The 16,648-nt window shown below is 54.5% G+C and overlaps 1 protein-coding gene across 4 annotated transcripts; it reads right to left on the bottom strand.

The window, feature by feature from the left end:
* Positions 1 to 4,468: 4,468 nt before the first annotated feature.
* On the bottom strand, positions 4,469 to 16,176 carry TNNT2 (troponin T2, cardiac type). 4 transcript variants are annotated; one of them, XM_054804089.1, is made up of 16 exons: positions 16,097 to 16,176; positions 13,613 to 13,671; positions 12,462 to 12,479; positions 11,784 to 11,813; positions 10,973 to 11,029; positions 10,630 to 10,662; positions 10,078 to 10,113; positions 9,762 to 9,783; positions 8,732 to 8,792; positions 8,488 to 8,604; positions 8,033 to 8,110; positions 7,770 to 7,880; positions 7,246 to 7,355; positions 6,700 to 6,790; positions 6,107 to 6,147; positions 4,469 to 4,762 (listed from the first exon to the last, which is right to left on the bottom strand). In XM_054804089.1, the coding sequence occupies exons 9-16, from the start codon at positions 8,783 to 8,785 to the stop codon at positions 4,714 to 4,716; spliced, it is 651 nt and encodes a 216-aa protein (XP_054660064.1). In that variant the 5' UTR covers positions 8,786 to 8,792; positions 9,762 to 9,783; positions 10,078 to 10,113; positions 10,630 to 10,662; positions 10,973 to 11,029; positions 11,784 to 11,813; positions 12,462 to 12,479; positions 13,613 to 13,671; positions 16,097 to 16,176; the 3' UTR covers positions 4,469 to 4,713. The 4 variants fall into 4 exon arrangements, with proteins under 4 accessions (XP_054660064.1, XP_054660066.1, XP_054660065.1 ...); XM_054804091.1 differs by having other exon boundaries at positions 11,784 to 11,810; positions 16,097 to 16,171; XM_054804092.1 differs by lacking the exon at positions 4,469 to 4,762 and adding an exon at positions 5,372 to 5,396.
* Between the last annotated feature and the right edge of the window lie 472 nt (positions 16,177 to 16,648).

Here is a 16,648-nt window from a genome sequence, read left to right as displayed (position 1 = left end):
TGGGAACTTGGTGTGCCAGCCAGGATCCACCATAGAATCATGGAATCATAGACTGGTTTGGGTCGGAAGGGACCTCAAAGCCCATCTAGTTCCAAACCCCTGCCACAGGCAGAGACACCCTCCACTAGCCCAGGTTGCCCAAAGCCCCATCCAACCTGGCCTTGAACACTGCCAGGGAGCCAGGGGCAGCCACGGCTTCTCTGGGCAACCTGTGCCAGGGCCTCAGCACCCTCACAGGGAAGAATTTCTGCCTCAGATATCATCTCCATCTCCCCTCCTTCAGCTTCAGGCCATTGCCCCTTGTCCTGTCACTCCCTGCCCTTGTGAACAGTCCCTCTCCAGCTTTCCTGTAGCCCCTTTAGGTACTGGAAGGGGCTCTAAGGTCTCCCAGAGCCTTCTCTTCTCCAGGCTGAACAACCTCAACTCTCTCAGCCTGTCCTCATAGGAGAGGTGCTCCAGCCCTCTGAGCATCTTGGTGGCCTCCTCTGGACTCTCTCCAACAGCTCGATGTCTCTCCTGTACTGGGGACCCCAGAGCTGGATGCAGTACTGCAGGTGGGGTCTCACAAGAGTGGAGTAGAGGGGCAGAATCCCCTCCCTCGACCTGCTGGTCACACTGCTGGGGATGCAGCCCAGGACACAGTTGGCTTTCTGGGCTGCAAGTGCACACTGCTGGCTCAAGTTGAGCTTCTCATCAATCAACTCCCCCAAGCCCTTCTCCTCAGGACTGCTCTTAATCCATTCCTTGCCCAGCCTGTAGCTGTGCTTGGGATTGCCCCGACTCATGTGCAGAACCTTATACTTGGCCTTGTTGAACTTCATGCCATTTGCACAGGCCCACCTCTCAAGCCTGTCCAGGTCCCTCTAGATGGCATCCCTCCTCTCCAGCGTGTCGACCACACCACACAGTTCGGTGTCGTCAGCAAATTTGCTGAGGGTGCACTCAATCCACTGTCCATGTCACCAACAAAGATGTTAAACAGTGCCAGTCCCAGTACCGACCCCTGAGGAACGCCACTCATCACTGATCTCCACTTGGACACTGAGCCATTGACCACAACTCTCTGAGTGTGACCATCCAGCCAATTCCTTATCCACCGAGTGGTCCATCCATTGAATCCATGTCTCTCCAATTTAGACACAAGGATGTCCTGCGGGAATTGGTGTGTGCATTATTCTGCTGTTGCTGGCACTTGCTTCCCCAGCCCCAGAGGACTCAAGTCCCCATCCCACACTGGAGACCGTGGGCACTGGCTGACCCAGGGAGCAAAGCAGGAGGTGCAGAGCAGCCCACGCTCACCGTGCTTGTCCGGCACGTTGGGCAGGCTCTGTCCTCTGACACACACCCTGACAACCCGCTCCACTCGCCCTGCCTATCTCCTCCACACGCTGCTCTTGCTCACACTTCATGGCCCTTGGGGCCACCTCAGACTTTGTGTTCCCTGATGGAGGGAAGCAACACTCCAACATCTCCAAGGTGGAGGTGAGAGGATCCTTCACCCTGTGCCCCAACTGATGGGGCCAATGAGAGGCTCCACATCCCCACCTGGTGAGACACACTGGGTCCTGGCAGCATTTCAGCTTCAAGACCTGCTGCTCCATTGTCCCACAGCCTGGCTTTGACTCTGGGAGTGGTCCTGGGTTTTGAGTGTGCCTTACACACAGCTCTGGTTTAGCACAATCACAACCCTAAACATCACCTTAATATTTTACCAGCACCTTCTGGGTAACAAAGACATCCTCTTTTGCATCTGTTCCACTGCGTAGGGACAGTGGTATCCTGAGGAGGACCTTGGTATGGATTTGCATCGACAGACCATGAGGTGCACATGCTTGTGAGACCTGGGCACAGGTCTGCTGGGATCTGGGATCATGCAGTAGTGTTGGGACATTCATGCTGAATAATGGAGGAGGAGGAGGCTTTGTACCCTGGGCTGGCAGCAGTCCCTGGAACTTTGAACCCTGGCCAGGACATTGGCACCACTTTGGGGAGGGCAGAGGCTTTCTGTGCCACACCACGCTGTAGGACATGAGGCCTGCATTGCACCCACCAGCACGCACACCTCACTGCAGCACCTGTCAACATCTCTGTAGAGGAGCCAAAATGATCCTGTACTGCACGGACCACATGGGGCACAACCTGATCCCCGTCTGGTGCTTTGGCTGAGAGACCAGAACTGCACGTGAACAGACACTGGTTTCACTGGTGCTGTGCTCCAGAGTGGTGCTGCACAAGGGACTGCTCCTCAAAGGACCATGGCGTGGAGGATGTTTGCACACTATGATAGAAGATGCTGTTCCTCTGCAACATGCTAGAGGATGTTACACTTCGTATCTTCTGGGAAGATGCTCTGCTAGAGGAGGGCAGAGCTCTCTACCCCTCATACCATGCTCCAGAGGACACAGGTGCTTTATCTGGCATCCAAAGGTCCTGCTGCCCACGTGGACGTTCAGACCACAGGGCAGCGTTGCAGAACACAAGCACACTGCTAATCTCCCCAGAGGCATGACACTGCGAGTCTGTTAGCACCCTGCACCTCCAAAAGCTGCCAGGGGTCCCTCACTCTGCAGTGCACAGCAGGGTGGCCAGTCCCTGACCTGCTGCGCTAACCTAAGACTCATCCACTTGCAAAACATGTGCTATGCGTGGCAGGATGGGGACAGTACGCCTGCACATCAGAGCTGCTCGCCAGCATACAGCGCCCTGCACCACGCTCCATCAAGCCATGGCACAACATTCTGTGCCATTGTAATCATCACGCAGCCCATGCAACACTTGGGATGATGCCAGCACCCTGTAACACCCCAGAGAAGACCCCAGAGCACTCTGCCACATCCCAGAAGATTTCTGCATCCTGTACCTTGCTCTGCCATGCCTGAGCACCGCAGCAGCCCGCTCACAGTGGAAGCCACAGACACCGATGGCAGAGGAAGCAGGGGAGGGTCGGTGGCAGGGCTGGATGCTGACTCAGGGAGGTTCCGGGCGGGGAGGCAGCGCACAGGTTTCGGCCCCGGTGTGCAGGGAGCCAGGCTGGCGGGGGGCCAGCGCACTGCCGAGACAGGCAGCACTGTGGGAAGCAGGGAGTGCCTCTGTACCCCCACCCTGGGTGCTGCCAGCCCCGCAGGGATGGGCAGAGCAGCTGCAGCACCTCTGCATGGCACTGGGCACCAGCACTGGCAGGGCCCTGCCTTTTCCTGCTAGAAAGGTTTTGAGGATGGACCTTTGGAGTCCAGGAGAAGGGGATATTTTTTTTCCAAGCCAGGTGTACCTGTCTGCCCAGGGCCATGTATCAGGCAGGGTGGAAGTGTAATTTGCCAGACTTTCATTCAGCCACCCTCCAGGAATTCCATGTCCCAGCACTGCCACCCTCCCCAGTTCTCCCATTTTGTCCCAGTAAGGGACCAGGATCTTCCCTCCACACCTCATTTTTGAGGAGCAGGTGATAGGGAACTGGTTGCCCTCCACTTGCTGCCTCACTAAAGCTGAGGCATCCCAGAGCCTTGTTCTGTGAAACCTGATGGCACATGTTGAAGTAGGCAAAATAATTCATCATCCAACAGGCAGCACAAGGGAGAAACCTGCAGGATGCCCCCACATCACTGAGTCTGAGATTGGGAGGACAGGCAGCCGCAAGAAGAAAGGAGACAAAATATCTTGCCAAGGGACAAGAAGCCCTTGAAGAGCCATCATCCTGTGCATCCACCCCCCTTCTCACTGCTCTGGGAAATGCCTCACAGCCCAGATGCTGTTGATCAACAGCAAGGAACAGCTTGCCCCAGGAAATGGTCATGCAAGTCTGGTGTCTTCTGCTGCGTGACAGCCCAGCTCCATGCACCAGGAACGCTTGGGATTATGCAGCTGATGTGCCCCTGTGGGCATTGCATGTGGGAGAATGCTACAGAGATGCCTACAGCTAGATGAAAGAGATCTGCACCCCTGAAAGGACAGATAAATGGTTTCTCCACAGTGACTCATCTCAAGTCTTCGTTGCATGCTGTCAGAAACACGCAGAAGAAGCAAACATAGTTTGTCTGGGCCCTTTAGGAAGTGGTGGAATTAGGAATCAAAATGGCCTGGAAGCAGGGTATGTGAATAATCCATGGTCAAGAAGCTTGGAAGCAGTGCCCCTACCCATGCTGTCCCGCAGGATCAACCCTGACAGAGAGGAGTGAGGGGGACTCTGCTACAGCAAAAGCAGGAACTAAAGTGGCCATAACTAGAGTTGCCCCAAACTGCAGCAGGAAAAGCAGGTCAGACCACTGAGGTCTGTTACAAAACCTCCCAAGGACTGCAGGTGTGAGATGCTGTGAGGCAAGGGGACATGTTATTCAGGAGGTCCTGGATGGTTGCTCCATACTCTTGCACCCCAGGGAGCGAGTGTGCAACTGCACTTGCTCAGTCAAGCTCTGCTGGGACTGTCCTGTGCCTGTTTCCTCTGGGCTCAGAGCTTCAGGATGGACAACACCTGTGCCCCCTCACCATTCTTTTTATTTACAGACACAACATCAACTGGGGGTGCAGAGATGAGAAATGGCACCACGCGAAGCATCTGCCCACACAGACAGTACTGTGCCTGCAGCAAGGTCTTTGCTCTGTGCAGTGGGAGGGCAGGTGGGTGCATGGTGCAGGCTTCATGACCTGGGGAAGCCAGCTGGTCGACCAAAAGGCAGTAACACCTCTCTGTGGCTGAGCCTCCTTTGCCTTTTGAGTCATCTATTTCCACCGTCCGCCCACCATGGTCTTCCCACGGGCAGCCTTTGACCTGGAAAGGAAGCAGAAAAGCACGTGCATAAAGGCATTAGTGACCGAGAAAGGAGGGAGAAAGTGGGTGCCATCAGAGGAGAATTGGAGGCCCTGCAAAGAGGACCAAGCCATCTCTGGTTGATGCTCACTGCCCTGTGGGGAAGAAAGTCTTCAGTGGCCCCGGGTAAAATCCTGGGACCTGAGTCAGTCTGTGTGTTTTGGGACTCTATGGGAAGAAGCTCATGCATTTTGCCAAGTGTTTCTAAGGAGTCCCAATTCCCTTTCCATGTTCCTCCCTCCCAAATGAAATGAAGGAGTTGATCTTGGCTGCAAAGGGATAAGCATGGCTGCAGGATCTTTCTCCCAGGAACCAGAAGCTGTGAAGCTGTTAGCCAGGACCCACCACATCGCTCTCCTCAACCAGCATCAGGGGAACAGGCACTCCTCTGGGCATGGGTCAGCAGAGAGGAAGAGGAGGAGGCTCAGGTGGACAGTGAAGGGCATTTCTGGCACATTATCCCAAGAGTCACCAGCCCAGCTCTGGCTGCCAGTCCTCAGCCCTACTGCTAGCCTGATGTCAGCCCTGGTGTCCATGCAGCACACGTGCAGTGGGAGACACACGGCACCCAGGAAACACCTGTACTCACCCTTTGCTGCAGTAATGGGCCATGTTGGAGCAGAAGAGAAAGAGATTTGGTGTAAGTGGGGAGGGATGCTGCTGACTGTCACATGGGACAGACTGAGCACCTCTCGTGAGACGACAGGGTGGGATGGGGATGTGAGAGCACCATGGTGCTCCTGAGGGTGGGCATTAAACAACCACCTCCACCCTCCTATGAAGGGTCCTTCAGTCCTGTGCAGGGGACATGGGCACAGGGACAGGTTCCCCTGTTCTTGTGGGGCTGTGCAGCTTGCACAGCTCGAGGGTTTTCCCCTCCTACACAAGGTGGGATCTCCAGCACCTTCTCTGAGATGCTGGGCAGAGCCACTGCAGGGATGGGGACAGCTGGAGGCTGGCAGGACCCCACAGGACATAAGGCTCCAGGTGCAGAGGTGGGGTGTCCTGGGGGTCCATCTCCAGCTGGGGTCTCTGGGGCTGGGGGAAGCTGGCAGAGGTGGGAGGAAGTGGGGGTCTGTCAATAGGAGTGGAGCAGCATGGACCGAGGTCCCTGGGCCAAAGTGCAGGTCCATGAACACCGGGTACCAGTGGGACCAAGGGCAGGATTGGGAAGGACAGGAGGTGGCTCTGCAAGGGTGCAAGAGAGTCAGGAGATACGCAGACGGGGAACTGAGGCCAGGGGAACAGGGAGATGGAAGACCAGGAGGCATCGAGGAAGGATGCTCAGCCTGCCTGGGGACTTACACTTTCTGATGGTCACTAACACGGTTTCGGAGGACGTTGATCTGCAAGACAAACAAACGCAGGTGGATGGCGAGGCCTTGCAAGATGCCCCACGCCTGGCTGAGGATGAGACTTGGGGTGAAGGTGCATCATTGCTCTCTCTTCTCCAGTGGTTCTTGCGTTGGGTTTAGCACAGGACTGTGATGTGCAGCACAGTGGGAAGCCTGTTGTGGTGCAAAGCACACATCCCCAGGAGCTGGGAGGTCACAGGGCCACCACACAGCCCTTTCACCAGCTGCCACATCCTCCAGCATTTCACAGCTGTGTGCTCAGCCTTGCCAGGGTGGCTGGCAGCCACTGGGGGGGTTGGCTTGATCCTGGCTCATCATCAAGAGGAAGGCAGATGTGGCTTTGTTTTCAGTGGTTGCAGAGCCTCTTGATGTTTGTCAACCCATGCACAAGGGGGGCACAGTCCTTTCCTGACACACCCAGCTGCCCTGTGACAGCACCATCAGCCAGACAACCCACCTCGTCTCCCAGATGGGGAGCAGAAGGAGTAGCCAGGCACACAGAGGGTGAGCAAGCTGATGGAGCTTGTTCATCTCGCAGCTCACCTCGTATTTCTGCCGCTTGAACTTTTCCTGCAGGTCAAATTTCTCAGCTTCCAGATCGCGGATGGTTTGCCATAGCTCCTTGGCCTTGTCCCTGTGCCAGTGCAGAAAAGGGATGTGGCTTATAGGGAGATCACTACAGGGGACAGGGCAGTGATACCAACATCTTGCCTGCTCCCCCCGGACGGGTCTTTGCAAGCTCCATGCCCAGCCAGGGATGTGTTGGCGAGGGACTGATGCCAGTCCCATGTGTGGACCAGAGCCATGGGTGAGGTTGGGATGCATGGGGACAGGTGTGCCCCACACACGTGAGCGTGGCTCCCTCTGATGGCCAGTGCTGTCAGCAGCAGCCCTGCCATGGTGGCCCAGCAGAGCCATGGAGCCCATGTCCCTGATGGGGTGTCACAGCCCATCTCCCACCTGTGCCGTCACCCTCTTGTCTGGGCTGGAAGCCCCAGGCAGCCTGCCCTGGCCCTGGATCCTGCCTGAGGAGGTGGGACCCAAAGCAGAGCCCCTGTGCTGGAGGCCCCTCCTGCAGCTCGTGCTCACCTCAGCTTGTCTTCATTGAGGTGGTCAATGTTCAGGGGCTTCCGCCGTTCACTGAGGATCTTCTTCTTCTTTTCCCGCTCTGTTTGCTTCTTCCCACCCTTTTTCTCTGACTGAGGAAACCATTAGTCCATTGGAGGGAAGGAAATCTGCCCAGCTTTTGCTCTACCCCTACCACCAGCTCTGCCCCCAACACCCTCATCTTTTGGGACTCCAGAAGCACATGAGGTCCTCAACTAAATTTTCACAACAGTGGACAAGACATTCCCCCCCACTCCGCCACCATCCCTGTCCCTGAGGCAAAGCTGGACCACCCCTGGCCAGCATCTGCAAAGCAGAGCTCTCAGCGCAGTTTGGCCCTCTGACTGCTGCTGTGACCCAGCCACGGTGGCCTGTCTTCTTCTGCTTGTAGAAACCACAGTCTACCAACACTGACAACATGCACAGTGCTGTGAGGCCAGCCCACGGTTGAGCCCTTTCTGGGAGCACCAGCAGCTTCATTGCAACTCCCCGGGGTAGGATCACACCTTCTGCATGTAGCCTCCAAAATGCAGCATGTTGGAGAAAGCTTTCTTCTTCCGCGCTTCCTCCTCAGCCTTCTTCCGTGCCTCCTCTTCCTCTTTGCGAGCTCTTTCTTCCTGCCAGGATCAGAAGTGGGTCAGGACCAGACGGACAGAGACCTCATGGACCGGCTTGCATGCCTCGCACAGCTCGTGCTCCCATGTGCTCTGCGGCCGGGCTTGTGCTACCCAGGACCAGCCCACTCTCCCAGCCCTGGAGGGACACTCACGGCCATGCGGGCTTGTCGCTCCTTCTCCCTCTCGCTGCGAATCCGCTGCTGCTCCGCTCTCTCTGCTCGCCGCTGTTCCTGCAGGGGGAGAGGACGTTGGCTTGGATGCCCCAGGGAATCTGCATCCTCTCTGTCCCTAGGGACACATCCCTGACCCCAAAATCCCTGAAAGCCCCAAGGGAAGATCTGCTGCTCTCATGTCTCCCAGGAGAGCACATGGACCACAGCCCACAGGGGAAGGTGCATCTCCGTTAGGCACCACAGCATCTCAGCAGCCAGACTAGGGGCTTCCCAGGCACTGGGGTACAAAATCTGGCTCAGATCTCAGGCTCTGTCTTGCAGGGGCATGGGATGCCTCAGGTCTGGTGGTTGGGACTGTGGGGAAAGGATTGTGGCTGTTTGCCCACAGAGGAGAGAGTGGCAATAGCAATACAGAGGCAGGGCTGCAGACATACAATCCTGTCCTTGAGGGAGATGAGCTCCTCTTCCTCCTTCTTCCTGCTCTCAAAGTGGGCTTCGATGAGGGCCTGCAGTTCATTCAGGTCCTTCTCCATACGCTTGCGGTGGATGTCCTGCACCAGACACAAACAGCAGCAATGGCTGCAGTCCCACAAGTGAAGCCCTCCAGGAGCTGCAGAACTGCTGGGCACAGTGTGAGGGGACCACCTCATGGAGGTTGACACTGAGCGCACTACTCACATCAAAATCCAGTCTCTCGCCATCTGGGATTTTGGGAGGCACCAGGTTTGGCATGAAGACCCTGCAATCGAAGGTGAGCAGGAGGATGGTGAGCCTGCAGCAGATACCTGGGACAGGACGGTGCCTTTCGTCCATGCACTGATCTACCCAGCCCTCCTCTCTGAGCCTCGCAGCCCCTGGGGATGCAGATTGAGCACATTTTGAGGACAGGGAAGTATAATGCTGCTTGCTGGAGGTTGCCAGCTGGACAACCTCAGAGGAAGACCTCTGGCATTCCTGGGAAGCACTCCAAGGCACCCACATAGCTGGAATAACTCTGCAAGCTGCAGGCAACTTGGCCACGACACGTTGCCAGGCACCCTGGGGCTGGCAGCCACCCCACTGCTCACCCAAAAGCACACAGAGCAACTGTGTGCTCCAGTGTGACCTGGCACAGGGTGCTGGAAAGCATCCTCTCATCTTCTGTGAGCTTGAGGGAGGACAGGAGATGCTCAGTAGGGGCACATAAAGACATAAAGGGATGAAGAGATCGTGGCTGAGGACAGATCTGCCTCCCAGACTGCAGTATCTCAGGGGTCCATGAGGACCCTCAGGTTCCTGGCAGTGGTTCATGATCCCACTTCTTCAGGCACGTGCTCCTGTCCCGGGGATGCTGGCACCCATGCAAATGACTGCCTCTTGCCAGTCATGGCCAGGAGCATACTGGTGAAGCAAGACTCTGGCTGTGCCATGGGCCATGTACCCTGGGCTGGGGTGTACACAGAGTTTTTTTTAACTGCAGGGCCACAGGGCAGCTGGACCTTGTCCAAGGAGCACACAAAATGCTTCACAACCTTATTCACAGGATCCTCTTCGTATTCTATGTTTCTCTGCCTGTTTTCTCTCCCTTTTTCTTTCCATGTCCCAATCCCCTCATGCTTTTGAGGCCTCGCTGTCTCGTGCCCTCTATGGATCATGGTGCTAAGCCCATGACATGCAGCCTCTGCCCTGGCACAGCTCCCAGTTCCAGAGAAAATGCACTGATACTTACTTGAGCTTTGGCTTCGATTCACCTATGGGTCCCCAGGAGCAGGAGAGAAAGACAATGTTATTGTCACAGAGGCATTTGCTTTCACATCTTGACCCAAAACCCACAACAATGAGTCAAGCTACCCCTCCCAGCAGCACAGGCTGCACTGTGGATCATCCTCCAGCAAAAAGGCATGCAGTGAGTTGTCCATCTGTGTGCCAAAGCCCAAGACACATGTCGATGCTCCTGACTGAGCAGAAAGGTGTTTGGTACCTCCTTACACAGGCGAAGGGACAGACCCTCCCACCCCAGAGAGGAAGGAGGATGGATACTTCACCTTCCCCAGGCTCCTGCTCCCGGTCCCCCTCTCCACCTGTGGAAAACATGATGCTTTGGCTCCCAAAGGCCAGCCCTGCTGTGCATCCTGCCCATGGACACAGCGGGGTGGTTCAGCCAGGCTGTTCCCCTCTGCCTTGTGCTTATCCCCACTGCAAAACCCAGCTCCATCCCTCCAGGATGAACAGGGAGAGAGCAGATCCCTCACAGACACCCCTCACCCACAGACAGACCAGGAAAGCCCAAGGTCCTCTCCAGGAGGAACCCTGACAAGCTTTGCAAGAGCTCAGGCTGCGAAAGTAGTACTACCCTCTCCTGTATTTTGGGTGAATTTCTTACCTAGGCAGCAGAAAGCCACCCCTCCTGCAGGCCTGCTGCTGTCCCAGCCCTGGCAGAGGACGGGACCATGGCAGCACTGCCCCTTTTACTGCCGATTCTCTCTCTTCAGCAGCAAATTAATTCAACATTGAAAGCCCCAGGGGGGCCAGTGTCTTGGGGGACTGGGATCAGGACTAAAATGGCCAAAACTGCCCCTCCTCCATTCCTGCTTTACCTTCTCCTGGTGCTTTCGTTTCATCTTCTTGTTCTGTTTCAAAAGCAATGGGCAGAATATGAGCATCCATGGGTGAGGGCAGCCACATCCCCCCCAGCACAGAGGGGTCCCAGCACCCTAATTTGGGGAGCACGGCTAGGATCTGAGCCTGCCCTGCCAGCTGTGAGCACAGGGACACACATCAGGCAAGCCAGTCTGCTCCAGAGAGGTCTCATGAAGTCCAGTGCTCTTTGGACGGTGAGACACATCAGAGCATGACCCCAGCTCTGAAATCCCCCCTCCAAGGCTACAGGGACCTCTTGGTGAAACAGGCTTAACTCATTTTTGGCATTATTTCATGTACCTTCTGCCCTGGTTTCTTCGGTCTCCTCCTCCACCTCCTCTACCTGTTCTTCCTGACCTGTGGAATAATGGGCAGCGTGAGTCCGACAGCCACCACTCCCATGGCTCCCTAAGGACCCCAGTATCAGGACAAGAGCAGCACGGACCCGACCTGGGGCAGATGTAGCCACAGGAGAAAGAGGCAGCGGCTCAGAAAGCAAAGGGTTTCGCTCTAACCTTTACCCAAAGGCTGGTCTCTGTGCTTGGGTAGGGGAAAAAAAAAACCTAAAAAAATCAAAGGATTTATAGCCACCTTCTGGTTTGTCCCTCATTCCCTCTCCTGCTATCCATACTCTTAGACGCCGGGGAAGGGAGGAGAGATTTCTATTGCTGTCCTCTAGTCAGCAAAGAACAAGACTGACTGGCATTAGAGAATGTGCCTACGGCACCTTCACAATCTTATTTATGACACTGTTGGAGCATTTTTCCACTGGAGGGAGCAGCATCCCCACAAGAGTCCTCCATTGGAGTCAGAGCGATGCTGGGGCCCACAGGTCCTGGGGAGACTTGTGGTCCCACCGCAAGAGAGAAGGAAAAAAAAGAAGATAGCAAACCGTGAGTGCGTTTGATTGATAGATATAAGAGAGAAGCCACAGACACAGGAGCAGATACGCACAGCAGGGCAGGAAGGGGGGAGTGCAAGAAACAAGAGAGAGAAGTGGAAGAATGAAAGAAAACCATTTCCCAACCAGGGGTAGGCAAAAGACACACCAACCCACGACATATTCACAGCAGCAGTGGAGAGATGAAATAAAGAAAGGTGCAATAACTACCGTCTTCTTCCTCTATCCATTCTTCCTCTTCTGAGCCAGGGAGGAGGCAAAGGAATAAGTGCAGAGATTAGTCAGACACCATAAAGCTGTGGAGTGTGGCTATGACATGCATGAGATGAGGACTCTAGCACTGCAGTGGTTTTCCCCTTGCACCTCTCTTTGCTTTTAATGTTCAGGACGTTTTGCCGTGCAGCAGCCTGGGCTGCCTGGCAGTGCCCTGGAGCAGCAAGAAGCTCAGAAAAACCCAGCTCCCAAACCCAGCCCTAAATGCACAGCCCAGCTGTGTCCCAGAGCGACTGTGTGCACCGTAGGGTTTGCTTCTTCATTGGACTGAGGCAGTTGGAGGTTTGTGCTTGAGCATTGTTAATATACATTCAGCTGAGGCTCCAGCTCCCATTGAGTTATCGTGCTCACACCTCTGCCAAAGCCTGAGTCCAGCACTTCGACCCCTGTTTTGATTCAAGGGATCACTCTCACAACAGATCTTGAGAAAATTCAGGCTGGTTTTCATCCTATTGATGTTTCAGATGGAGAAATCTAGAACATAGTCCTATCTGCCTTTTCTGGTCACGATTTCTCATTGCAGTCAAGGAGCTTACCACCACAACCCACCCAAGCAAACTACTGAACCAACAGCATTTGTCTCTCAGTCCTTGCAACTGCCGGTGAAACACCTACCTTCTTCTACGTACTCCTCTTCACAGAGCACATGTGCGCACAGGAGAGAGGGAAGGGAAAAAGACTCAGGTTATTGAAGTTGCTCTGATCATTTCTTAGCTTCAGCCTCAGAGCAGCTGCAGATGCTCCACGTCCTCTTACCTTCCTGCTCCCTGCAAAGCACAACACAAATTTGCAGAGTTACAGCGATCCGCTGCAACGGGGCACATGTGTCCATCAGTGAGGCCAAAGGGGAATTTGAAATTTCCTAAAGTCTGGCTCCCCTATTTTGTAGGAATAGGCAATGACTGCTGGGCAGGCTGCTGTGTGGCATGCTGTAAGGTGGCGGTGGGGATGGGACAAGACCCAAATCACCCTGCAAGCTGCAGAGAGCAGGAGCTGAAGTGCTCGACTGACACTTCAACAGTTGGTCAGAGCAAAACACTCTTTTGTAGCTTGAGAAGATCGAGTGACCATGGCCTGTAATCCTAGAAACAGGCATCTCACATCCCACCTTTGCCCCAGAGTCCTTTTCTGACCTTGGGGGAGATGCGCAGTCTGTCTTCATGTATGTGCAGGGGACACTGGGCTCAGGGGTCAGACTGATAGCTGAGATATGCGAGTCTGTCGTGGCATTTAAACATAAGAGAAGGATTTGGATCTACATTTTCTGCTGGTGGATGAGAAGTAGGAGCTGTGTTTGGGCTGATCCCTATAACCACACAGCTGGGATATTGAGCCCCTTCTCTCCAGGGTGCACCTCATGGTCCAGCAGCCCTCACCAGCAAAAGTTGCCCTCAAATTTGGGCCCTGGGGAGTGATGCTCTGGATGTGGCAGTAGGACCCTAGCAGCAGCAGCAGCAGCAGACTGATGATGTCAGCTTTTCCCAGCTCTGTCTCACTGATTTGGACTGCAGCAAGTTTAATGCAGGGACTGTCCCTTGCCATATATGTGCTGATACAGCTCCTAATGCAAAACTCCCCACTGCTGGGGGTCTCAGCACTATCACAGCAGCGGTGCAGATGGGCACAGGGTGGGGGAATCCCAAGGCCCTTTCACGCTGGGTGCTGGGGTAATGACGAGAGCTGGTGCCTCTTCAATGACACCCCTAAGCAATGCTGCAACCCTGTGGGAAGACAAGAATAAGGAGAAAGAAAGGGTGTTTAAAAACACACCACTTACTGCTCATATTCTTCAACAACCTCTTCGGAGTCCGACATGCCTGGTTATCTAGCAGAATTCAAGGCAGATTGGAAAAAGTGAGGGTTAGGAGCTGAGATAAGGACAAGCACAGCCTGTCCTCCAGCGCTCAAGACATGGACACAGAGATGCTGTGCCTCTCCAAAGCGCTTGGAGCTTTGAGCTGTCCCCAGCCAGGCTGTGACAGCATTATCTCAACAGAGATAAGGCTCCCCCTTCCCCTCCCGTTCCAGGATCACAGCTTGCCCCAAATAGGAGGCAGGAGATTAGACAGAGCCTCATGCAACACTGATAACTGCTGTCAGGAGCCATGTCCAGGACAAGCAGCTCCCCTCGCTGCAGCCATCTCAGGGTGCTGTGTTTGCTCAGGGCATGGGAAAATAATCCAATTATAATGTTCAGCTTGTTTTGCTTCCTGACTATTCTTAGCTCAGCTGGGATATAGGAACTTGCAGGGATGTCCCATTATCTCAAATTTATGGTCCTGCACAAGCCACGGCATGACATCTCAGTGAAACCTCCTAGCCCAGCCCTCCAAGTGCAGGGGGTGCTCTGGAAAGGGACGATCTGGGCTCAGCAGGAGCATTTGTCTCCTGATCTTGGCCCTGAGGCTGACGTTAGGTAAAAGGAATAAGTCACAGCCTAATTTAGCAACAGGGCTAGTAACTCTGCAGAAACAGCTGCGCTCATCTTCCCAGCACACCCATCTACCTCCCAGCTCTGGTCAGGAGGACTTTACTCATCATCTCACCTCATCTAGCTTCCACCTGCTGCTCCACCACAAGATCTGCACAGACCAGCCCCATGGTCAGCCCCAACCCTGGGCATCCTGGAGCAGCCCTGAGCATCAGCCCCAAGCCCCTGCACAGCCTATCCGCTGCTTGCGTTTGTGCCAGACCTCAGCAAAGCTGAGATACAGCAGGAAAATGCAAGGCAGCTCTAGAAATAACTTCCATGTGCTAAGCCACCTGTTCCCAGAGCAGCGCTGCTTCACTTCTCCTCCTGCCGGGTGTCTGGGAACAACTGGCCCTGGCTACATCTGTTGGGCATTTATTACCCGAGATGGGTAGGACAGGCTTCAGGATCGCTTATTCAAGATGCTGAATCCAGGACTGGAATCCACAAGCATGGGAAAGATGTGTTACAGGAGGGGTGCTGCTGCATACCCGTGGTTCCTGGGGAGTTGTCAAATCTCACTTCTGAGCAATGACTCAGAAGGTGCTTTTTGCAGATGAATGAAGTCAGAACTCAGCCCTGTCTGCCTTGGGTTCGCCGCCTGCTTCTGCCGTTGTAATTCCTTTCCCTCTGATGCATTTGGGGCTTGGCCCTAAGCACCCCCCTCCAGCACCATCCTCTCAATCTCGGCTGCTCCTCAAACAGCTATTCCTGGCCCTGCTTCCCCCCAAGGCTAGGCATGGTCCTGCTACCCCCAGAGTCTGGCCAAATCTTTTTTGTGGCCTCTGAGCACCCAAGACTTCATGTGGTCCTCTCACAACACAAGAGAGGAGACTCTCTCCTGGCCTCAACAGCACAAATATGCATTTGTGAAAGCTTATTTCTACATTTCCATTCACTTTCTATCTCATATATCACCAAATCCCACAGAGCATTTGCTGAGGAACAACAACAAAACCAGGACTGTTAAGGGTTACACAGGAAAAAAAAGGGTTCTAGGAAATATTTATCCATTCTCTGCAAAGAAACAGAGAAACCTTTCCATTAAAGCTTTGAAATCTTGTTTTGAAAGAAGTAAGAGAATGCAGCAGACATATTACAGACTTCAAGAGGAAACATTGCACATATTATTGACTGCAAAAAATCTACCATCATTTGCTGTGTGTTAAATAATCCAGATATCCCTCCAGCTCCTTACAACCCCCCTCTCCATTAGCTCAAGCCTGGCTGGTCACACCTCTGGGGCTGAGTAACCCTCCACGGTTTGCAGTGCCTGCTTTTCTCTAGGCCACCCAAACACGGAGCTTTCATTTCCCAGCATTTGCTCCAGCATGGGTCATGTCGCTGCTCCCTTCCTGCTTGGCTGGGTCAGACCATGCACGAGAGCATCCCACCTCTAACCCACCCCACAGTCTGCCAGTGAGCCAGGGCCAGGCTGGCCTGACTGCCCCATGGGCATCTCATCCCTCCTGTCCCTCCAGAGACACAGGGAACAGCGAGCTATGAGATCTCCCTGCCACCAGGGTAGCCAAAATCCTTCTCAGCCACTTTGGCACATATTGGAGTGGTTCAAAAGGCATTGGGGAAGTTGCAGATACAACCCCCTGGAGAGGGTCCTGATGCTTTATCTGTGGGAATGACTTCACGGCAAAAAGACATCCCAGTGCAAGCAGCTGGGGAGGACCATTAACCCTGAGCCAAATCCCTTTTGGATCTTTAACAACTGCCCTTCTGCTGAGCATCCTACACCTGAGCAGGCACCCCACTGCCCCAGCCTTACCTCTGCGTGGGGGGCCGGTGAGATCCCAGCAAGCTGAGGGGAAGCTGGCGGGCGTCTGGGAAATGCTCTTTGGGGACAGGAGGCTTTAAGGGGGCTCCAGCACCCACCCCGGGGCGGGCAGCACCGGGAGGAATGTGCCCGGCGCCCAGTGAGGAATGCAACACTTGTGAGCTGCTATTTCGGCAGCCATGGCCCCAGCCCCCTCCACTGCTCCCCCTTCCCCCCCAGGAGCCCATATAAGCCCAAGCTATTGTGTGGCCTCAGAGATTTGCTATTTTAAACCCTCTGGACTGAGATATGTGAGTGCCCGAGGGGCTGACACAAGCCAGTCAGCTGTCACTTTCTAGGGCCGGCAACGCTGATAAAGCAGCATGAGCAGAGGACCGGACCCTCCATCGCAGCCCCCAACATGAGCTTGCTCAGACACTGCACTGAGTACGAGATGCTGTAATGAGAAGGGAAGAGTCTCAGGCTGCTTTTACCCGCAGAACACATTTGTGTCAGGTTTTTGCCTTTTTTCATCTTATCAGAAGAAAGCAAGCAAACCATTCT

The sequence above is a fragment of the Grus americana genome, chromosome 25 (genome assembly GCF_028858705.1).
Source record: "Grus americana isolate bGruAme1 chromosome 25, bGruAme1.mat, whole genome shotgun sequence".
Taxonomy (NCBI): Eukaryota; Metazoa; Chordata; class Aves; order Gruiformes; family Gruidae; genus Grus; species Grus americana.
Note: the sequence above shows the minus strand (reverse complement) of the source record. Positions and strands in the feature narration are given on the sequence as shown.